This window comes from Coturnix japonica, chromosome 15 (assembly GCF_001577835.2).
Source record: "Coturnix japonica isolate 7356 chromosome 15, Coturnix japonica 2.1, whole genome shotgun sequence".
NCBI lineage: Eukaryota > Metazoa > Chordata > Aves > Galliformes > Phasianidae > Coturnix > Coturnix japonica.
In genome coordinates this window covers 5,405,080-5,428,372 of record NC_029530.1, presented here as the reverse complement: position 1 = coordinate 5,428,372, position 23,293 = coordinate 5,405,080, and the positions used below count along the sequence as shown (strand labels likewise).

The following is a 23,293-nucleotide window of genomic DNA, read 5'->3' as shown; positions in this document are numbered from 1 at the left end:
TCCCGTCCCGCCGTACGCTGGGGCCGCACCTGAGCCCCGCGCAGGGGGCGGGAGGGGGGCGGGCCGAGCCCCGGTGGCGGCGGCCGGCGCTCACGTGACCCACAGCCCCACTCCCTCCGCGCTCCGCCATGGCTGCGGCGGCCGCTGTCTGCTCGTTGCTCCTCTGCTTGCTCGGCCTGGCGCTGCCCAGCAGCGCCCTGCACACCAAGGGCTCCGTGCCCCTCGACACCATCACCTTCTACAAGGTACCGCCCGCACGGAGGGTGCTGCCGGGCTCAGCTGGGAGCTCGGGGAGGGGGGTGCGGCCGCGTCGGGAGCGTTGTGTCAGTACCGCGGCTGTTCGCACCGCAACGAGCAGCTCCGACAGACGGGGGGGGGTACGGGGGAGGATGGGCTGAACGGCGGAGCGCGCGGCGGGCACCGGGCTGAGCCGTCGGGACAGCGGAATAGCCGAGGCGCCGGACCGGCCGCCAGACAGCCAATGGGAGAGCGGCAGCCACAGCGCGCAGCCAATCGGCGCGGTCCAAGTGGAGCCGTGCCGCGGGGGCCTGACCGGCCGTAGGCAGCGCTGCACGAAGCCGGGCCTGTGGGAGAGAGACAAACAGCGCCGGTACCGAGCTGTGCTGAGCAACGTGCACCGCCCTGCTCACAGTGAGCAGTGCGAGGTACCGAGCTGTGCTGAGCCACGTGCACCGCCCTGCTCACAGTGAGCAGTGCGAGGTACCGAGCTGTGCTGAGCCACATGCACCGCCCTGCTCACAGTGAGCTGTGCGAGGTACCGAGCTGTGCTGAGCGACATGCACCGCCCTGCTCACAGTGAGCAGTGCGAGGTACCGAGCTGTGCTGAGCGACATGCACCGCCCTGCTCACAGTGAGCTGTGCGAGGTAACCGCGAGCTGTGCTGAGCACATGCCACCGCCCTGCTCAAGTGGAGCTGTGCGAGGTACCGAGCTGTGCTGAGCGACATGCACCGCCCTGCTCACAGTGAGCTGTGCGAGGTACCGAGCAGCCCCTGCTTGGTTTAATGGGTGCTGTAAGGATACCATGTTCTACAGCCCTTCTACCTCCCTATACGAGCAGCAGGTGAGGGAGGTGATCCCGACCCTCCCTGTGGGCAGCCGCAGCTGGAGCCCAGCTCAAGGCATGTGGGAGCTGCTGGAGGCAGCGGCAGAGCTGCAGTCAGGGCATGGAGCACGATGATGGGGCAGGAGCTGTTGGTCACGCTGGGACACGCAGTGACATTACACTTGGCCTCTTCATGTCCCGCTGAAAGTTGTTGCATTGCCTCTCTTCCAAGGCACTAATCAGATCAGCAGTGAGCAGGTCACATATAAATAAAGCAGTGAGCAGATCCGTACCCATCACACCATCTCTATCATCTGCTGTAGGAATATCTACACGCGTTTTTCCTTCACGCTGCAGTGAGTCATTTACCATCGTTACGAAATCTCCATCCTCCCTCTGCACCTACTAAGTGCATAGGAAGATAAGAACAACCTACAGCTGCTCGTGGATCTCTTCAAGCTGAAATGATTGGATCCTGATTCTTTGTTTTGTCGTTTCAGGTGATCCCAAAGCACAAGTTCGTCCTGGTGAAGTTCGATACTCAATACCCTTATGGCGAGAAACAAGATGAGTTCAAAAAGCTGGCGGAGAGCTCGGGGTCCAGCGAGGAGCTGCTGGTGGCTGAGGTGGGAATATCAGGTGAGGAGCTCTGAGCATTGCTGTGCTGTGGGGGGGGGAAGGAAAAGGTGCTGCAGTGCGATGTGTGACTGTGAGCACAGCTGGAATCACTTCAAGTGATGGTATCTGACTGCAGGGATAAAGTGATGTTATCTGACTGCGAGAATAAACGTGATTGATGTAAGAACAGAAAACATGTTGCTTGGCATGCTCTGTGTGTGCTCACACATAGGTCAGGAAAAGAAACCAGCGTAACTATATAATAAATGAAATCAACAGGTAGAGCAAAAGAACAAAACCAAATCTAAATAAGGAGAAGTGGGTTTGTACATAGAGATGTTGGTGATGACTCGTGTTTATTGAAGGCACAGCAGAGCCGCATTAGGGTTTGGGATTTGGAAGACATAAGGATGCGTTGGCTGGAGTGTTTTAGTGTTTTATAAGGATAAATACTTAGTTTGTGTTGTTCTCTCATAACAGATTATGGCGATAAACTGAACACCGAGCTGGGAGAAAAGTACAAGCTGGACAAGGAGAAATACCCTATCTTCTATTTGTTCCAGGATGGTGACTTTGATAATCCCTTACCTTACTCTGGTCACATTAAAGCCGGGGCTATTCAGCGCTGGCTGAAGAGTAACGGCATCTACCTGGGGATGCCGGGCTGTCTGAAGGAGTACGATGTGTTGGCCAGCAAGTTTATGGGTGTCAATGACAAATCAGAACGTCAGGCACTGCTGAAGAAGGGACAACAGAGCTTAGAGAGAGCAAAGGAAACCGAGAAGAAATCGGCTGAGCAATACTTGAAAATTATGAGCAAGATCCTGGAGCAAGGAGAAGAGTTTGCTGCTAACGAAGTTGTTCGAATCACAAAACTGATCGAGAAGAATAAAATGAGCGATGGGAAAAAGGAAGAGCTCCAGAAAAGCCTCAATATCCTGGCTTCGTTCCTGAAGAAGAACAATGATAAAGATGAGCTCTGATATGTTGGGGAGCTTTGTGCAAGCTGTGAAACACTGTCAAGTCTTAAGCAGTTCTCCCAGTGCAAGCAAACTTCCCACTGACTTCAAGAGAGCAGCAGACACCATTGGATCCTCAGTTATAAGATAAGAGGAAGCAATGCCTCAAAAACACAGTATTTACATGTTGGGAAAACCACCTTAAAGCAAGCTGCCAGTATTGTGAAATCCTATTAAATAACAGTGTTAAAGTAGATCCCAAATCACTCTATTGGCCTGGAGCACATTCCTGGTGGTTTTTTACAGCTGTTCCCCAGCAAAGCAATGACAAAACTCAGTCTCACATTCCATGTTTCTAATGGTACAGAGGCGTTGCCCCTGCCATACCCACCTGTCCCTGCTTTCATTGCTTTTGGGTTTTGTCCTGCTCACCCCCATCCCACCCTCATTCTCCCCCCTTAGTGCTGTCCTTACCTGCTGCTGACCGAGAGCTGCCGTTTCCATCTGCCTTCTCCAGAAGCTGTTGGGTTCAATCTGCACATCACAGCTTGTTCTACAGCAGAACCCCTTTGCGGTACCTGGTCTGAGCACTGAGGTCTCCTCCAGCTGCAGTTACTCTTGAGCCTCACCCATTTATACTTCTTTTTTTCAGTATTCAGATTCAATTCAGGTGAGTTTCCCCATGGCTCCAATGCATTTTTTTGACCTTCCTATCCAAGCTTCACCTCATGAATAAGAGCAGGAGGCAAAAAGTGATATTTAAAAGTTCCAAGCAGTTGCTAACATGCAGAAAATGCTTTTTCCAGCCTGATCTCCAGAACGACACTGTGAAACTAAAGCTTCAGCAGCCCTTGGCAGAGTTAAAACTGTTTAAAAACGAGGTCTTGCAACAACAAAAAAGTGTTAATTCCCATACAAGCTTTATCAGGCTCACAAACACCTTCCCAGTTTCACCTTGAGACTGCGCTTTCTGCTCAGCAAATCGATTTCTGTGGGAGCTTTTGCTGCCTTTTGAATCCTGGGGTGGGGATGAAGAGCTGCCGGATGAAATGTATTAATATTGTTCTAATAATAATAATAAAAACCCGTTCCAACAAATCGCTGCTGCTTTCTGAGCTCTGTGGTAAGACAAAAAGCTGTGGAGGCTCCTGAGGTGACCGAGTCCTCAGCCGCGCGTTCCCTGTGTGCTCCGAGTGGGGGCGGTGTGGGTAAGCTAAGCAGGGTCTGCTTCGTTCCACTGCTGGAGGGGAGACGGGGAGGAGCGCGGGCGGTGCTCGGAGCCCTGAGAGCTGTGAGGGGAGAGCGGCGGTGCCCATGGACATCCCGGAGGCGGCCGCGTCCCGGCTGGAGGGGGGATGGCAGGAGGTGAGCGCCCATGGACGGCCCTTCCCCTCTGCTCTGCTCTTGGGCTGCATGAGGGCTCTACAAGGGCTCTGTGTGGATCTCCGTTAGGACAAGGTTCTTTATCGGAGGGTGGTGGGCACGGAATGGGCTCCTCACGAGCAGCTGGAGCTCGGACAGGGCTCAGAATAGGGTTGGGGTTTTGAGCGGTGCTGTGTGGAGCTCGAGGCTCCATTCTGTGCCTCATTCTGTGCCTCATTCTGTGCCTCATTCTGTGCCTCATTCTGTGCCTCATTCTGTGCCTCATTCTGTGCCTCATTCTGTGCCTCATTCTTTGGTTCTCCCCCAGGTCTACTCGGCTCTGCAGTGGATCCACTTCACCATGGCCATGCTCAGGTACAACGAACGGGTTCCCAACAAGAAGGGAGATGCTGTATCCCGGCTATGCACCCATCCCATCCCAACCTGTGCTTTGTTCTGTCAGTGTTACAGGTTCCAGCTCCATCATCACTTATGCCATCTTTCAAAACGTGGTGCGGTCCCCTGAGGTAAGGACTATAAACCATAGGATACCCGAGTTGAAAGAGTCCCGTAAGGACTTATAAGAGTCTTAAAAGAGTCCCATAAGTCCCATAAGGACATTGAGTGCAGCTCCTGTCTGCACCCCTTATTCTCTCCACGCTGAGCTGTTGGCACCTTGCACATCTTGGGGTTTTTTTCTGGCTAAATCTTGTTTACAGCAGCTGGAAGGCAAAGGGCTGCTGGAGAGAGTGACCCTTTGTCCGTGGGGCAGGTTTGAGATTAACCTTGAGCTGTGCTGTGCAGGGAGAAGCGGGTTCCTTAACACTGAGCAAGTCCCCTCTTGGCAATGAGGAGTTGTTGCTGTGCCCTCTTCTATAGGGCAAAACTCATGGAGGGCTGAGGAGCTGCACACAGAGCTGCTGGGGTGTAAATTGGCAAAGCCCACTGTGGGAGATGCAGGAACGGGGGTCTTTCTGTGGGTTTTTCTGGGTGGTTTTCACAGGCAGGTGTGCTGCTGAAGCTGGCACAGCTTGGAGGACCTGCAGAGTTCAGACTAAACCAGATTGGGCTGAACAGCAGTTTGTTGTGCTGAGCCACGGAGCGTAGCTTTGAAAGGTTTCACCTTGGCCATGTGCAGAACAGTCAGCATTTCTACTGCCAGAGCAGCACCTGTCACATCCCAAGTGCATCACACATGGGAATCCTGCATATCCAGGATACACCAGTCATCACAGAGTCCATCCCAAGCCTGCCAGGTTTTCCTGTCCATGTAAATCCCCCTCTGCCCATCCAGAGTAAGTCATCCATCAGAGGCAGTGCACAGAGCTGTGTGAAGCTGTGGTTCTTTGTTTGGGATTTGCAGCCTGGTCTGTGGACCGTGCAGATAACAGGTTACTACTAAGAGCAGTAGAGTGGTAAAGCTGGCAGCTGCGTTGTAACAGAGCTGTCTTTGTACTTCCCTCATCTTCAGCATGGGTTTGATCTTCAGCCCACAGTCCAGGACTTTCAGGGAATGCAGTTAATTATCCTCAGGAAAGGAAGGCATGTAGACAGGCTAACAAATGACATGCCACTGGATGAAGTGGGGTAGGATGGAAAATGTGATTCCATGTCTCCAGGGCAGATTGCTCCTGGGTAGCCAGAGCCTCACAGAAACAGCATGCCCAGCACATCCAGAATGAGCTGCAGAGATCTCAGTGTGCTCCCAATGAGGAAGGAGAGCTGCATCTCTACCTTGGTGCTAGGACAGTTGCTTCGTGCTGCACTTAATGTCTATCAAAAGCTCCTTGGGTTGAGAGCTGCAGACACATTGCCTGCGCCTGAAGAGCACTGGATGTGGTTCTTGAGATCCTCCCCTCTGGTGTGTTGTGGAGCTGGGTGAGGGTCCCAGAGTGACTCAGCAGCCCATTGACTTCCAGGGCACAAGTCCGCATTACTCAGGAGCCCTCGTGCTATTTATTGGTCATATGATGTGACTGAGGCTCTCACTGCTTGTGAATTACACATGGCTCCAGTTCACAGATGGACTGTTGTGGCTCAAGAGAGTCCAGATGTTTCTGCTCTGATTATTATTGCAAATCTGGATAGGATGGATATCAGCCAGAATAACCCCTTTACATCAGGCTTCCAGGCTCTTGTTCTGCTGCTGCAGGATCCGCTGCTGGTGTTTCAGAAGCAGCAAACTCTTCACTAACTTCCCCATCCTCTTGTCCCTACGCTTCTGGTTTTATAGGCAAGTAAACAAAGGGGCTGGAAGAAATCCATATCAAAGCTTGCCACAAACTGAATATTCCCTGTGTCATGAGACTCCAGAGTAGAATATAAACAGCTCTGGAGGCTGGGAGGAGAAAAAATATTATAAACACTTCCCCCTCCAACCCCCAGCTGAGGAAATCAAATATTGCAATCTTGGAACTTGGTTTTTTTGTGCATGTGTGTCTATGAAGTTAGTAGAACTTCAGCAAGAGCTTAATCAGTCAGAAGAAATGATGGCAAGCAGTGAACCTGGAATTTCCTCTGTCATCTCAACAGGTTCTCTGCAGGCAGATGTCTCTGGGCAGCAGCCAGGCATAGCAAGATCAACACGTATGCTGCAGCTTGGCAGCTCTCCTGAATCATTACGTCTTTACGTTCCCTTCCTCTATTTTATAAATACCATTTGGTTTTTTTGTGTTTTTTTTTCCTTATTCTCTTGCAAACAAGAACCATGCTGCTTTTTGCTTACGACTGGGCCACCTACTTCTTTGTATAGGTTTTTGTATAGGTTCCTCAGCTTCCTGCAGTGCTTCTCACCGAGGACACGTGTTGCTAGAGAAAGGGGTAACCTGTGTGGATGCAAATATTGCTGCTTTTCTTATTTCAGAGCAGCTTGGCTCTAACCTGCAATGCTCACAACCTTAAAGCTTCCCAACCTGCCATCCTCTGCCTGCCAGTGCTTCTGTTATGCACCAGCAAGGGAAAGTCTGGATCGATCACTGTTTAAAAGAGACATTTGTAAATGTAGGGATGTAGAAGCTGTATTTACTGTGTTGAGTAGTACAGATTCAGAACTGGAGAGGCAAGGCGATCTCAAAATCAAGCCCTGCTGAAATGTTTCCCTGCTGTATTTAGTATTATAATTTCCTATGGGGAAGAAAAGAAGCCATCATTTTCTCTCCAGGTTGCTGAAGATTAGGTACCAAAGACTACAATTAAGAATCTAGATAATTAGGCTGCTTTTCCAGAGTGTGTTCTCTACCACTAACAATGCCAGCATTGGCCAGAACTTTGCACAGATATTTTCCTGCAGTGTTTGCAGCCCTTTTGGCCAGTGCATGGAAACTGGAAGTAGGGTGGAAACTGTCCTTAGAGATGTGACTCTGTTCCACACAGATGCGAACAAGGTGTGACAAGATTCAGTCTTAGTCATCAACTGAAATGCCATGAAAAACATAGAAAAAAATGTCTGTGTTGAGTAATTCCACATCTGAAGAAGAGTTTGTGTTTAACTGATGTTTGATCGCTCTTTTAGTTGATTTCATAAACAACCTCACTTCTGCCTGCACACCTGTCTCATTCTGCCATAGTGTTGCACCGGGGACCTTTGGAATGTTTTCTGTACGGTTTGATGCTGCTCTTGGATCCTGGGGCAGAGAAGGTGCTTAGAACAGAAGCGTCTGCACAGAAGCAGCTCCTGAGAGCAGGAATCAGAGGGCTTTTATCTGCCCTGTCTAAAGAACTGGGGGTGAAAACACATCTAGATGAGGGGTTAAAGCTGCTGCTGTTGGTGGCCGTGGGGATGTCATGGCCATTGTCCAAACCTGCTGACCACTTTAACTTTTTTCAGGTTCGTCCTCTTTTCTACCTGAGTCTCTCTGACCTATTTCTGGGCATGTGCTGGATCGCTGGAGCGCTGCTCTATAGCACACCAACCTCCAAGCAGGATCTCATCTGCTACAACCTGCAGGCGATGGGACAAGTGAGTAGCCTTGGCATCACAGTTCATGCTGTTACGTTGTGCTCATTGCTGTAATTAGTCTCCCAGCGATCACAGCATGGCCACTGGGGACTGTTTCAAGACAGGCTTTGGCACAGGATCCTTGTGTGAACTTGGCTTAGCACAGCTCTTCATTTGTACAACAGATAGAACGGTGCTGGGGTGTGGGCACAGCTGACTTGCGAGAGGCAGTAAGAAAGGCAAGGAGAGCATGGGATGTTGTGGTTACAGTGTTTGGGTTGCTTCTGTAAAGTGAGTAGATGGGTCTTTATCTATTTCCTGTTGGTCCAGGGCCAAGGATTATCTGTGTGCTTCCCATACTGCAGCTTTTCAATTCCTCTTCGTGCTTTTCCCGTTCTGGGCAGGAACAGATGCGTTCTGTCATTCACTTAGGCTAAAGGTTAACATTTTAGTCAGACAAAGAGCTTCCTCATCTTGCCGACTTGATCCTGTGGATGCTTAGGGGCTGCTGCATCCATTCAGCCTCAACACCATGCCCCAGCAATTCATATCCAGCACTCAGGCTGATTTCTGAGCATAATTGGAGTGAAATGAGCGAAATGCCATTTTCCTGATCGTTTGATTTTGTCTCACTGAGTTCTCCTTACAACATCAGGTGCTGCATATCACTGCTCTTGAAAGATAATTCAGGGCACAGCTGAGTGTGGGCCACAGCACTGGTTTGCAAGGGGTGGTCCCTGGTCTTAATGGTTTCCTTTCAAAGTACCTGCAGAAATATGTCTGGGAAGAGCAAGTGGCTGTTGGGAGCCTCTGTGTGTGTTGTGAGGGCTGGTCCAGCTCCTTGGAAGCAGTGTGGTACCCACAGATAGGAACTGTCTCTGCTGCATTGTAGCATCCAAAGCTAGCAAGGCTCTCTGTGTACCTAAGAGAGGACAGGGAATTGTATGGTGTGAGAACAATCACACTGCTTTGTGTTTGGGGATGGGTGTTTGCTGCCTTGGGATATTTTCAACAGCTGTGCCTTTGGGTGAAATCGTATTACTTGTGATGGTGAGTGCTGTGCTTAGAGAGCAGCTGTTCCTCTTCTGGCTCATCTCTGCTTTCTCAAGCTCCCTTGTGCTACTGTGGAAGCAGTGCAATATGTTCATTCCAAGAGAAGTAACGGTGCAATTGGCCATTTGGGAATGAGGCAGAGCAACATCAAAGATGTCTTTCATGTCATGGTAGAAGGGAAGCTGAGAACAGCTCGAGAGACTTTTCAGAGCCTGAAGGTGGAAGGAACCTGTGGAGATGTGGAAGAGGCATTGCAGAGATGTTCCCCTTGTAGCTTTGAGTAGGGGACAGTCCTTGAAGTTCAGTGCTGGAGTGATTTTCTTACAGCCTGGAGAAGACATTTCAGTGCTGGAGGAGAAGCAGGTTGGGTGCACACAATACAGCATCCTTTCTCAGTGGTGGTGCAGAGAGCATGCTGTGCCCTTTTGCCTTTCTGCCTCTTTTCTACCCTTACTTTTCCAGCCTGTGACCAAGCTTTTTAGGGACACTAGTGAGGGGAGGGAGCTTTACTCCCTCAGTCTTTTCAGGACTTGTCGGGGTGAGGTGTGGGGGTGTGCAGGTTGCCTGCCCCATCCCAAGCTCAGCCACAGGGTTACTGGTCCTCAGCAGCAGGACAGCTGAGATAGCATGCGTCTGGCAGGAGCTCTTGCTGCTGTTTGCTCTGTGAGAAATTAAAACAAATGGAGCACTTGCCATAGCAACGGCGCCCGCATGGTGCATGTGACAAGGTAGAGGACACCTCCTTGCTCAACACCCCAGCAATGCTTCTATGTGGTGGGAACATCTTGTGCGTAAGTAGGAGCCAGCAACAGGTTTGACCGGTGCCTTCTACAGAGTGTAAGTGATCTGTAACCAAATGAAGTAGGAATAAATGTCTCCTGGCCCTGTCCTGCCTGTGTGGAGAGGAGAAGTCTTGCAAGGGTTGCATTCCTGGGTGTCTCATAAATACACGTGGCTTGTTTGCACACAAACACCTAAAATCTGTAAAATGCTGTGAGCCATAGGGGAGCTCAGCACTCATGTTGACAGAGAACCACATTGTACTGCATGTGATTTGGTTGTCTCCAGGCATTTCCTTAGGAGCAGGACAATATTCTGGCTTATGCAAACTGTTCACCTTCAGTTTATTACCAAGGACTGAAGTTCTTGCTGATGGAATTCCCTCAGCATCTCCACCACCTTGTAAAGGAGGGGATGGTTTTGTTTCAAAGACTTTTTTTGGCTCCAGACTCTTGGTTAAACTCATGATATTAAATGTAAATAGTGCTCCCTTCTGCTATGCCTGGACTTTCTACTTTTCTCCTCCTTACTTTGCCTTTGAATTGCAATAAGTGAAGTCCAGAGCAGAGATTGTGGTTATAATTGCACAATTCCCCCACATTCTTCCAGTTCATTTCCAGTGGCCTAATAATGTCCTGGCAAGCCCCACTCATGCTGCTAAGCACAATGGGAAGCCACAGAAGTGTTATAATGAGGGACTCCCATGTCTCCCAGCGGCTGCTTTATCTCCTCCTGCAGGACTATCCCCAGCCCAAGGTGGGGCTCAGGGGAGGAGAACTCCCTTCTCTTCCTTCTGGCAACTTCTCAAGTTCCTTCTTCCTAAAAAGAATACGGTGCTGACATTTCCGAGCTCTCCAAGGCATTTTGAAGTGCAAGAGAATTATCTTTGTGGACCGTTCTGATGACTTTCCCTGGAAGTAATTGAAGAATGGCTATGAACCCTCATTAAACCTCCTCTAATGAGCTGGAAAGTCACTGTAATATTTCTGCTGCAGTGTAACAGCCCCTCGGACTGAACCTCTTGAGAACCAGCCAAGAGTGTTTGCAACCTCAGTGAAGGAGACCAGGTTTATTTAGTGACTGCATTCCTGGACTTGGATGGTACCAGGTTGACAAACCTGTGCTTCATGCTTCTTTGGCAGAGGGTAGAAAATCTACAGGAAAATTCAATAGCCCAGCCCTTCCTCTTTGCCTTTGTCAATGAAGCATGTGTTTCCTGTGACAAACAACACACGCATATATATCTCGAGGTCAGGCAGCACTGTTTGCACTTGACTGCCTGGAGAAACCAGGGCTGGGGATTCATAAAAAGTGCAAGACAGATTTGTTCTTTTTAAAGGAGATTTCAGGTGTTTGGCTTTACCTCAAGCTTCAGTCAAGGGCTGGGAAGAAGCTCACTGTGGGAAACAGTTTTCTTTCCTTCTTTTTCCCATGGAGGGAAGAGGGCTCTTAGCATGTTGATGTTCGCTTACTGTGAAAGTGTTGTGTCCTCTGCCCCCTCTTTCTTCTTTAAATATATTATTGTTTTCTGTTTCTGTGAATTCACTGCTTAGTGAGCTCATTATGTGAGTTACAAAATCTAAGTGCCGTGTCTGTGTTGTGTTTCCTAATGGATGTAGGATAAAGAATGGATCCAAGAGCCTTTGACCCCTTTTAATTGAATTTGAGCCCAGAATGAGCCAAGTCACAAATATTTGTATTTACAAGATGGTCCTTTGGTCATCAGCTCTCATGTCCCTGATTTAGGGCCAAAGGGAAGTTGCTTTTGTGCTGGCTAAGGTGAGACCCCCTGCACACTCATCCTTCACCAGTGTTGGTTGGGGACCTCACCTTTGGTAGTCCATCACACTGCTTAATATCCTGCCTTTGGCCCATGCTTCAATGGTGAAGAGCTAATGCTGCTACAGGAACTACTGTTGTAGAGCTAAAATGTTGGTTGTTTCTGTTCCTCAGGTATTCTATGTGGCCTCTTTCCTATACACTGCCAACTACACCTGGCATCTGTACATGGACCTGAAGATGAAATACAATCAGAACCTTAACAGGATGCCCCCCACAGTGAGTACGATAGATGCACAACAGCTGTTGTGAGGCATAACTGTGTGGGGTTTAAGAGGTGCATATATGACAGTTTGTCTTGTCAGAAGGACTTTAAGGGTCCTTCTGCACTGTGACTGTATGAGCTGACATATCTTGCTGGACCAGATTGATCAGCAGAAATACAGCTCAGTCTGCTATATGATCTCAATGAAAGATTAATTTTGCAAGACTGAAATGGGCAAAAGCAATTGTCAATGCAAGTCACGCAGAAGAGGAAGCTCAGAACTGTGTATTGGTGAAGTTCTTCCACAGGTTAGCAATTTGCACCAGTTGAATAAAAGGTTTATTGCTTTCACTGCCTTCTACAAGTTCATGGCAGGGTAATAGTTCTCTAGAGCAGCAGGGACCTGAACAGTTTGGAACAGAGAATTGCAATTTCTGTCCTCCCCAGCTATCATAAAGAATTCAAGAGCGTCAGTAATATACTGTGAGAGTTTGAGGTAGGTGTGACATAAGGGAGCTGCTGATAAAGGTGTGAATTGGCTCCATGAAGAATGGGTGGTCCTGACTTCATCATTACTGACCTTTATAAAAGCCCATTTTGGAGACGGTGTAATCACTGGGAACTGAGGAACAAGGACATAGTACTCAAAAATACTCTTTGAGTTACAGGCTAAAACAAACACTTCACACACCATGTGATCAAAATCTCTACTTGCAGTTGTTTCATTACTCACACCTGGCTAAACAGTTTCTATGTAACTGAAATTCTTCCTGATATATATTGCTGCAGGACAACAGACTATGCAGCTCTTCCCATTGAACACATCAGCTCCAGCCCTGCCTATACCCTTCTTCTTCCCCAGACGTGCTGTGCACAACAAACTTTGTGTCTCAGGTACTCCAGCTGTCTGTGTAGGAGCAGCAGGTGGAGCAGATTGGTCTGTATTTCAAGGGCTCTTGTCTGTAGGGTTTGGATCTGCTTGTAGGATTGGTTTCCTTCTTGCTGGACTCCCATTCAAAATGCATGACCTACAGTGAGTTCCCTCACACTACAGCTGTGCCCATGTTGTATTCTCACAGCTGGTGCATGGATGCCAGCTGGCAAAGTACATTTCCTGGTGAGCTCAGACCAGGGCATCCAATTTGCCTTCATTTCTTCATCAGAACATGAAGTTTCTTAGGAACAGGGCCAGGTTAGATTAATGAGGAGCACAAAGAATGACTATTTACACCAAGGAGTTCATAGAGTGTCTACTACTTGTCTGATTCAAAGTTCCCCTCTCCAATTCCCACGTCTTGAAGGAGGACATGTCAGTGAGCTTGTGGAAGTGTAGGTTGTATTTGTTGCACGTCAGCGCACGCTGAACCCTGCATTATTGATTCAGTGCAAAGTGGAAACAAACATTTGTATTTGGTCTGGGGATTTATCAGCATTATAGAACCTTGAACTGCTGGAGCACTCCCTGGGAGCTGGTTGCTGGGAGCCACTGGCTGTGCAATCATTTAACTAAACTATTTGGACTTTGCAGGTTGTAGATTATGCCAGTTGCATTGGCCGAGTAGCAACAATTTTGTCCAGGTAAGATTCATTTCCCTCTGGCAAAACGGTGTGAGTTTGTAAATTGTAGTGCACTGATCCCTGCCTTATACTTACTTTGATGTGAGCTTTACTGAATGTTCAGAGCAAGAGTCTTGGGATGTAAGGACCTTCTTCCAGCCAAGGTAGTTATAACTTTATTAACCATATGCAGTCTTTTCTCGGTGTGTTCCTTTTACCAATTGTCTGTATGAATGAAATGTAGAAATTAGCAAAGCTGGTAAAATATCCCTCTAGAGCAGCGTCAATAAAAACAATTTCTAAGCCTTCTGCAGTGACAGAAGAAATAACGAGGAGTGTTTTGCTGGCAGCAGGTGCACTGCAGTGCGGTAACTGTGCTGTTGTCCTCTCTTCTCCTAGCCTGATCCCTTTTCTTCTTATGATGCCTGTGTTTTGCCTGGGCAACAGCAGTAACTGCTACCAGAACTTCAGTCAAAAGCATGGGTAAGGCTCATGCTTCTCTCTGAAACAGCCTCACCACTTCTGAGTCATGGCAAGAGCTCAGGCTGCTCGCTTTTTCCCCACAGATGTCTCTTGATGCACACAGAAATGGCTGAGCCCACCAACGAGCCGCTAACGCTGAATGGCTCTGTTTGCAGAGCCATGCATTTCTATGGCATTGGGGTCTTCCTTGTTTCCTTTCTGGTCAGCTTCATAGCTATTCTGGTAAGAAACATAATCCTTGCATGCTAGCCATTGCACCAGCTGGATAGCGTGAGAAGTTCTACCCCATTTCATCATTACATGAGTCACAAATCACTTTGCATGCAAGATGTTTCTCAGTCGGCCAAGTTTACTTGGATAGTATCATCAGTCAGACAGTGTGAGGAGAAGAACTGTGCAGTGCTGCTTCACTTTTGGAAGAGCTGGGGGGCAGGAGAAAATATAAATCCATCTGGAGCGGCCCATCTCAAACAGGACAGAGTAGGCAGAGAAGGTTTAGAGAACAGCAGCAGAGATCACATGGCAGCTCAGTGCAAGAGAATAATCAATGAAGAGTCCTCAGTTCAGAGAAGATCATGTGCAAAGCAACTGCTGTCTCCTAGGAAGCACAATGTTGCACAGTGTGAAGAGGTTTAATAGACTGACATGAGGATTTCACCAAAAAACATGAGATATTATTCTGTTCTACAGAGGAGCAAGCGAGATCTGAGCATGTGTTGAAAATGCAAGCAAGAATGTGTGCTTGTTCTTTTCAGGTTGTACTCATTCAAGCCCGAGGTTTGTACAAAAGGTTCGTAAACTCCACAGGATTCCTGGGAGATCAGCAGTGGGCAATGATTAAGATGGTGGAACAACGAGTGGTTTTTTACCCCATCGCATTCTTCTGCTGCTGGGCCCCAGGTTAGCAGAGAGCTGATTTACACTCACAATATTCCCCCAAGACACAGTGCCTGGGAATGAAAGTCAAAGGAGGTGAGGTTAAAGCAACACCCTTTTGTCAATCCTTCCTCACAGCTGTCCTCCTTGGAATACTGAAGCTGACAGCTTCAACAAGCAGCAAAATCTACATGGCTCTTCTTGTTCTGCAGGTAAAAGTCTTTGTCTGCATCCTCTGATGATCTGCTTTCTCTGCTTGAACAGATGAATTAGTGTTTGTCTATTTCTAACATCTGCTTGACAAAACAGAGCTTTTCTAGCTATGAACGTAACTGCTTTGGTTGCCTTTTGTTGGCAAAAAAAAAAGTTCTTTCTTAGTTGCTGTGTTTTTTGCAGACTTGAAAAGGTCTCAGTAGCCAAAAATCACACTGTCATGAAGATTGCATTAAGTAGGACTAGAAGGGATCCTCAGAATTCAGTTACATTTTTCTATTTCTCTGACAGTCTCTGATTGAAATTCCTCCCCAGCACTCGTCCAGCTGCCTGATGTGCCGGAGGCAGAATTTAGCAGGGATTATTAAAATAACCGTGAGATTTCTATATCACATGGGGGTTGCAGATAGATAAAATCATGCTGGAAGTGGGAGGCCTGGAGTAACGTGTCAGATTTGACAGGCTGGCAGGGAGCTGCTGAATGCTGTGCAGTGTTGACTGACAAAGCAGCCCTGATCTCCCTTGCCATCTCTCCCAGGCACTGACAGCAGCTTCCCAGGGACTTCTGAACTGCATTGTGTACGGCTGGACACAGCACGTCTTCCTCTCCCTCAAACGCAATATCTGCCGTGACGTTGACACTCAGACTCCTCTCCTGCGCTCTCAGAAGAAGTTCTATGCCAGCACACTCCCTGCCAGCCCTCCAGACACTGAGGTGTCCACATCAACCCTGCTCTGATGAATTCCTGCAGCAAAAACGAGAGTAGGCAGCATCCCAATGGGGCCTCGTCGTATTTTAGCAATGCCAGCCAGCACAGCTGCTGGGCTGTCTTGGTGTGAACTGTTTTGTCACCAGCACGGTTAACTGTAGTTCTGCGAGAGCCCGAGCAGATCTGTCAGAAAAGCACTTTCAGTGAAGATAGTTATTTATTTTACAGATTTCTATGGACTTGAAAGGGATCCTTTAAAACCCGGTAAATTTTTAGCACAGGCTTTCTCCTTATGGAAGTATCTCTAGAAATACAGCAAATTAAATGTAACAACTCCAAGATCTAGTACAGCTCCTTTGAGGGCGTGTGGTCAAAAGACGTTTTACTTTTCTACGTGTTTGTCAGTTATTTGCCATTACGAGTTAACATTAAAGCAAAGATGAATATTTTTAAATCCATCTTTTAATTCAATATGAAAACAAGAGCATGCACCCTCCTGCTAGCCAGCTGCATGGAGCAAGACTGCATGGTTGGACTGGATGATCTTACAGGTGTTTCCCAACCTTGGTGATTCAATCATCAGCATGTACTTCCACGCTTTGACTTTTCTCACATCTCCCTTCATCCCAACTCCTGCTCAGCCACAACACTCAGAAAAATAAGGTTCTTCAACCCAGCAGAGCATCTCTCACAAACCAGGAAAGTAGGACTTCACTTGCTCCTCTAAATGTTTAAGTGAATTACTGTGGTCCCATAAACGTGTCTTTAGCTACACTGAGGGGAAAACAACCCTATATTTTTTCATGCTCTTTAATTTCTCACAGTTTTGTTTTTGGGGCCCAACCCAAATTTATTTACATAGTCGGGAATACAAGAAATGGAAATACTCAAGTTTTGTGTAATTAACTTTTATACAGTTTACAACATTAAATAAATCACTTTGTACAGATCTGGGACTGTCAGTCTGGGCACAGAGCCCCTCAGTCCTTCCCAAAGCTCAGCTGATGAACTTCCCAGTGCTTTCATGTTTTTTAAACTTTGTCTTCTTCTTCTTCTTCTTCTTTTTCTCCTTCTTCTTCTTCTTCCGACTTCTGCTCCTCGTTTTCAGGAGTCTCAGATGTCTCTATGGGTGAAGTTTTCCTGAAAAATGCAGTTATTGTATTAATGTATTTGATGACAACAAAGAGGAGAGCACCGAGAACGAAGGCAACGGGAACAGTGATTCCTATTGCAATCCCAAAAGTTTTATCATGGACAGCCTCTGCGTTGGAGATCATGAGAGCTGGTGGGGGGCCACTGTCCAAACTGCCCCCAAGTCCATGGTACTCGCAGCCGGGGGGGGCCCAGCCAGGGTAGCAGTGGCATTGCCCAAGGTTGTTGCAAACTCCGTTTTCGTTGCACAATACATTTGCATCACACTTGGCTAAGATGGTGGAATTCGTGCATATCTTGTTAATACAGATATGCTTTGGACCACATTTGGTGCCATCAGTTCCTCCTCCGATATCAGGTGTATCTATGCTAGCTTTGTGGACTGTGCCCCAGCACCAACCCTCAGGTCCTGGCGCCTGAATGAGGGTTTCAGACTTCTCCAGAAAGGCTGTCTTCTTTACATTCACACACTGCAGCCTTCCACACAGAGCATTTTGGGGCCTACATTCCACAAAAGCAACTTCATTCCCATCGCCACCACAGTTGCCAAATCGATCCCCTTTCATGTTCTGCTGTTTGAAGCAACCTTCTGGAGCAACCCGAGCTTCAGCCCCAAAGACTTTTCTGCATTGTTTGTCAAGGGACGCACATCTCCCCCTGTAGCAGTAACCATCGTCACTGCAGGGCGTCCCATCCTGAAGGTACAGATCACTTGGGCACCATTCAGAAGTCCCATTGCAGTACTCAGGCAAATCACACTCCTCTGCCTCTGACCTGCACATGTATCCTGGAGGTTGAAAGCGGCACTTCTGACAGCACTGCCCAACAGAGCAGACAGCACCTGGCTTCAACTTGCAGTCATGGTAGCAGCAGGGATTGCCTCGGCAGTCATGAATCCCCCCGCAGTCGCATTGCTCTCCCTCATCTATCACTTTGTTGCCGCAGGTCTTAAAAGTGAAGAATTTGTTGGGCTCGGGGATGTTGTTTAAGCAGTTGCCATCCCCACTGCTGAGCAGGTCTAAATAGCTCTGAATGCTGCAGTTGCTGAAAGCCGTGGCACCGTCAACTGAACCTCCCGTCATGTAGCACTTGGCATTTCCACAACTACACTCCCTTCTATCGTGCTCCATCCCCAGGTTGTGACCCAGCACATGCGTAAAAATAATTGCAAAGGTCGCAAGATCTTCTCGTATGTAAGATACAAGAGCTGACCGGTAGCCAGGGTGGCAGATGCTGCCTATGTACGCCAGCCCAACAGTGAGTCCAAAGTCTGTGTAAGTGAATAGATGTGCAATGTCATATTTAATCCGAGGGGAAAGGTGCTTATTTCCCCAGTCATTAAAATTGTTAAGAACTTCTTCTATATCTGGGCTGTCCCTGATGAGGTTGCCACGCGTCCAGATCTCCAGCCCAATTAGGCAGATGCGGACCTTCAGAGAATAATAATGTATTTCTGCTAAATTGATTGTATCTATAACCAGAAACATCACAGTGGTTTCATTCCTCTCTTGGAAGGAAAACAGCTGTTGGTCCACCACGATATATATCTCAACATATCTGGTGTGCTGCAGCCTCTGATCCAATCTTTTCTTCCCTAAAGGTTTTTTTGCCCCCCTCCAGTTTGGTTGCTTTCGCATCACTATGTCAGTCAAGCCACACGTTGAGAACCTGTTCCAGTTCTTCTCTCGTCGATAGAGAAGGTGCTGGAAGGTCAGGGAGCCCGGTACAGGCTGGATGCCATAGCTCAGGTTCCCAATCTTCAGCTGTCCCCTCAGCCCCGCACAGGTGTTCAGTGCTGCCATGGAGCCGGGGCTGCCTTCTACATAGCCCAGATGGTAGCAGCCCTCAGGGACATGGGGCTGCTCCACCACCCTCCTCCCACTGGGGCTGTAGGTGATGAGCGGGAGGTTGCTCACCACCAGTCCTTGTGTCTGCATGAGGCGGACGATGCGGTCTTTACCCTCCACCCTGATGATGTAGGACACCTCTCCCAATGCTGACTTGCCTGCTACTGTCACCAGTGTCCTCGGCCGGATGATCTCATGGACAGCATAACCGGGTGGTGGGTGATGGCTGCCTGCCTCAGGAAGGAGAAGAGCCCCCAGCACCACCCAGACCCCCAACCTGAAGAGCAGTGCCATCCCAGGAGCCTGGAAACACATCACCACCTTCAAAGCAGAGGAAAGGCACCTCAGAGGAGCCCCCCGTGGCACCAGCATCTCCATCCCCTCACCCTTAAGGCTCTAGGAAATGGCGCCCGGCTGCTCCCTTAAGAAGGTTCCGGAAAGGCCGCATCACTTCCGGCCGCCATGTTGTGCTGTGGCAGCCTGTTCCCACAGCACTGCTCTCTAAAGGCCCCTCCAACCCGAGCTGTTCTGTGCCTCATTTATTGCCTTGCCTCCTTTGCCAGTGTGTAAACCTCTGGTCTCCAGTCTTCTTTATCACTCAGCCCTATCAGAGTAGGTTTCCTGAGAGCTCCCTCCCAATATATTTATTTATTGGTACGCTGTCTGCTTGCTCTACTGTACTTCTGAAACACCCCATATTGGAGACCCCTGCTGCCAACAGCACCCCCAGGACACAGGTTGGGGTTCCCCCTGCACAACCAGCCTGTGCTTTTCATGCACAGCTGTGTGGGAACTGATGAGTCCCAGCCTGAAGAACTGATTGAGCACCTGAAGAAAGGATTGATCAGCCCTGGAAGCACAGGTGAAGGCAATTCATGTATGTGAGCCGAAGGGGTGAACCTGGCTGCACCTCTCTTAGACCTCATGGAAGGGATGGCTGGCACTGGGGAAGGAGACCTTTCTGGAGATCCCTTTTTGGTGAGGTTTTTCCCTGTGAGCATAGATATTCATAGATGGGTGAGCTGTCTTTTTTCCTTTCCTTTTAATGCTTTTTATTGCATTGGTTCCCTTGTTAGTAAATCTCTTGTATCACCTTGTGCTTATCTTTCTGATTGCTGCACACTGGTACAAGTAAATGGCTCTGCCCCAACCACCCTGGGATCCTCACTGCTCCGTGTGTTACTCACAGTTGTGACTGCCTGTGCAAACCATTAGTATTTCAAATGAACCTGAGCCCCTCTGTCATTCTAGTGTTGTTGTTTTTTATTTTTGCTACTGAGGTCTATCTAAACAATTTCATTTTGCTATCCTACAGAAAAGAAACTGAGCTTCCCAAATTGTGTGCTTACATAGCTGCTGAGGGCTCATTTAAAACTGATCCTATGTCAGGAGTTGGTGTCTGAGCCCAGCTGCTGCAGATCAACTCCTACATTGGGGTCGTGACTCTCAGATGATTTGAATTCACTTTCTTCCTTCTCAGGACCCTTCTTTCTGCACTGACACCATCTACAAAAGCTGCACGAGAGTTGGTTTGTCATAAGCCTTCTGATGTATTCAATGGCAAGTGCTGCGAGTATCAGAAGAGTGCCAGTCAGCAAGGTAACCCTCATGATGAAATTGAAAAGCCCTTTTCTCTTGACCGGTGCAGGCCCGCTGTCGATGCTTCCTCCAAAGCCAGAATACTCACAGAAGGGAGGTGCCCAGCTGTCATCACAGTGACAGTTTCCTTTAGAGTTGCAAACGCCTTTTCCCCTGCAGGTTTTGCTGGCAGAGCATTGAGATGTCAGGTACTTCTCCTCAGGGACACAGGTCCGATTGATGCAGATCTTCTTCTCACCGCACTGTGTGCCGTCCTCGATGACCCCAGCATCCGAGGCGTCCAGGCCCACGTGGTACTCTGTGCCCCAGCACCAGGTATCTCCCAATGGGGTCTGGATGACGCTTGAGTGATCTTCTGTCTCAGGCAGATCTCTAACATCAGTGCACTGCACCCTCCCGCAGAGGACGTTTTCCAGCTGACATTTCTGAAACTTGGTATCTGTGCCATCTCCCCAGCAGTTGCCAAACCGATCCCCTTTCATGTTCAGCTCCTCAAAACATCGTAGTGGAGCAGGCTGTGCTCTCTCACCAAAGATGTCCTTACACTGTAATGTGCGAGATCTGCATTTGCCTGAATAGCAGTATCCATCTGCAGCACACGTGGTTCCATCCTGCTTGGTCACGTCCTCTGGGCAATGCTGAGATGTCCCATTGCAGTACTCGGGCAGGTCGCATGTATTGCTGCTCTTCCTGCACACTTCTCCTTCAGGAAGAAACTTGCAATCCTTGCAGCACCCTCCAGAAGTGCAAATGGCTCCTTTCTTCTTTCGACAGTTGCTGTCACAACAAGGGTCTGATTTACACTGTTCTTCTGAGCCACAGTCACATTCCTCCTTGTCCTCCACGACTCCGTTCCCGCAGCGCTGTGGTAGAAGTGTCATTGTAGATGATGGGACGTTATTCAGACATTTTCCTTGCCCTGTTGTTATAAAATCATAATAGTACTTTGTGCTGCAGTTGCTGAATCCATAGCTCACTGCGCTTTCTCGGCTCATGATGCATTTAGAGGCATCTCCACACCTGCAGTGTTTGTCATCTAGCTTCATGCCAAGGACGTATCCTAACTCGTGAGCAACATGGACGGCCGTGTCGATGTAAGACTGTTTGGCAAATGATACAACAGCAGAGGAGCGCTGTCTATCGCATGCACTGGCAAAGTTTAATTTATTGCCCATGTGCAATGCTCTTGTACTGTTACTGAAGTCCAGCGAGGCAAACAGACACCCCACGTCATGCTTGATGTGTGCAGGGCTATGCTGAATCCGCCAGCGATTGAAGCTTTGAAGGACCTGAGTTATGTTTTTGGTGATACTGATAGGGTTCTTCTCTGTCCAAATCTCCAGTACTGTTAATACCACGCGAAGGCGGACAGAGGAAAACAGTCCATCCACCAGATGGATTATTTCAATAACCTCCAGCATCACATTTGTTATACGTGTGCCAAAGGCATCAAACCCCTCCTTGTCCACCACCACCATGAGTTCCATGTACCGCATAGGTCCCCAGGGCTGGAACTGCTTGGGTGCTGCCCTGTAACCTGGGAATTGCCTGCCTCCTTGGAGTGTTTTGTAGATCACTGTCCCAGGAACCGCCGCCTCCCTTTGCAGCAGAAGGTGCTCAAATGTGGTGGAAGCTGCCAGGGGTTCGATGCTGTAGCTCAAGTTTCCAATCTGCAGCAGTCCCCTGAGCCCAGAGCAGGTGGACAGAGTCACCATGGAGTCCGGGATGCCTTCCACATAGCCTTGGTAATAGCAGTCTGCCAGCACACGGGGCTGCTCGATCATCACCTGCCCTTCGGAGTCACGAGTGAGTACAGGGAAGTTTTTAACTACAAAGTCTTTCTTCTGTTTGAGGTGAATGGTATAATTCACACCTTGAATGCTGATGAAGTAGGACATGCTGCTCTGGCTGGCTTTGCCTGCCTTAGAGTTGACTTTCTTTGGAGTTACTATCTCATAGGCTGTATGGCCCCAGGTGGGCTGGGGGCTGCAGCCTGCACATAGCAGCAGGAGCCCCACGAGCAGGAAGGAGAAGCCCAGTACAGTAAGAACCCCATTGCCCATTGGGACACACCTTGGTACAAGGCCTGACCGTCCAGTTTGGAGCCACGGTTGCCAGCTGGAATGAAGGGCCCAGGGAGTGTCCGCTTGTCCGGCTCCTATTTGAATGCAAACATTCCATGGGGCGTACAGGCAACGGCATGGCCCTGGCATCAGCACAGGTAGGAGCAGCACCCCGTTAGATACACCCCAAATGCTGCACCCTGCTCAGGCTGACCCTATTTGCTGAGAGTGCGATGAGCCAGTGCTGCTGTGGCAATTTGTTTAAAAGGGGATTAAGCATTCATCACTGGAAAGGAATAGCAGATTACCAGGAAAACAGTGAGGATTTGGTTGCTAACGGGTTCAGCTGCAGGGTGAGAGCCTGTAGTGCATGTTGATGGATATCTTTGCAGGGCACATCACTCAGCTGAGTGCAGGTCACTGAATGTTTTAATTGTTCAAGGCTGGTTTCCTTGCTGGAAAGGGAGAGGTATACTTTGGGTCGTGTACTCTTCTAAATGTAGAAGACAGTCTCACTTTCACAGAGCTCTCACAGCTGGTTTGGCTGCTTTAAATACTCCTGGAATATTTGAGAATTGTTCTTTTGCTCCTCCCCCACCAGCTTCCTGGGCTCCCACCAGCTGCCAGCCCTTCCAAAGGTCCCTGCACCGCCTCACCTGCAGTAGGGCAGCACATTGCTCCTACACCGGGGAATGCTCTTGTCAGAATGCAGCTGTCAAGACTTTAACAGGGGGTGAAATGTCATGAAGCACCAAGTGCTACTGCAGCAGCACAGAACGATTCATCCCTCCCATCCCTGGAAGCTGTAGCTACCAGAAAAAAATCCTGTTTCCCCTAACGGGGTTAACCCAGAGCACTGGGGATGTCCTGCTGCCACCTGATGGCAGCCAGTGGTTAAAGCTTTTTGGAGGACATAGGCTGGGTAAAACCTTCTTTTCTCGTTCTTTCAGTGATACAAAAGCAAAGCTTCGCAGC

The 23,293-nt window shown here is 48.8% G+C and overlaps 4 protein-coding genes across 4 annotated transcripts; 2 read left to right on the top strand and 2 right to left on the bottom strand.

Moving 5' to 3' along the window:
• Positions 1-81: 81 nt before the first annotated feature.
• Positions 82-3,740, top strand: ERP29 (endoplasmic reticulum protein 29). Its single transcript, XM_015877791.2, has 3 exons — positions 82-245; positions 1,566-1,704; positions 2,164-3,740. The coding sequence occupies exons 1-3, from the start codon at positions 129-131 to the stop codon at positions 2,664-2,666; spliced, it is 759 nt and encodes a 252-aa protein (XP_015733277.1). The 5' UTR covers positions 82-128; the 3' UTR covers positions 2,667-3,740.
• A 90-nt stretch (positions 3,741-3,830) lies between these two features.
• Positions 3,831-16,111, top strand: TMEM116 (transmembrane protein 116). The gene is made up of 11 exons (XM_015877788.2): positions 3,831-4,007; positions 4,333-4,379; positions 4,468-4,531; positions 7,831-7,962; positions 11,728-11,832; positions 13,347-13,396; positions 13,775-13,858; positions 13,942-14,080; positions 14,614-14,758; positions 14,873-14,946; positions 15,486-16,111. The coding sequence occupies exons 1-11, from the start codon at positions 3,957-3,959 to the stop codon at positions 15,684-15,686; spliced, it is 1,092 nt and encodes a 363-aa protein (XP_015733274.1). The 5' UTR covers positions 3,831-3,956; the 3' UTR covers positions 15,687-16,111.
• LOC107321151 (disintegrin and metalloproteinase domain-containing protein 9-like) lies at positions 13,320-19,615 on the bottom strand. The gene has a single exon (XM_015877778.2). The coding sequence runs from the start codon at positions 19,032-19,034 to the stop codon at positions 16,689-16,691; it is 2,346 nt and encodes a 781-aa protein (XP_015733264.1). The 5' UTR covers positions 19,035-19,615; the 3' UTR covers positions 13,320-16,688.
• Positions 19,616-19,898: 283 nt separating this feature from the next.
• LOC107321150 (disintegrin and metalloproteinase domain-containing protein 21-like) lies at positions 19,899-23,226 on the bottom strand. The gene is given in 2 exon segments (XM_015877776.2): positions 19,899-22,346; positions 22,348-23,226. Coding segments are annotated over 2 exon segments (2,415 nt in total). The 5' UTR covers positions 22,458-23,226; the 3' UTR covers positions 19,899-20,041.
• Between the last annotated feature and the right edge of the window lie 67 nt (positions 23,227-23,293).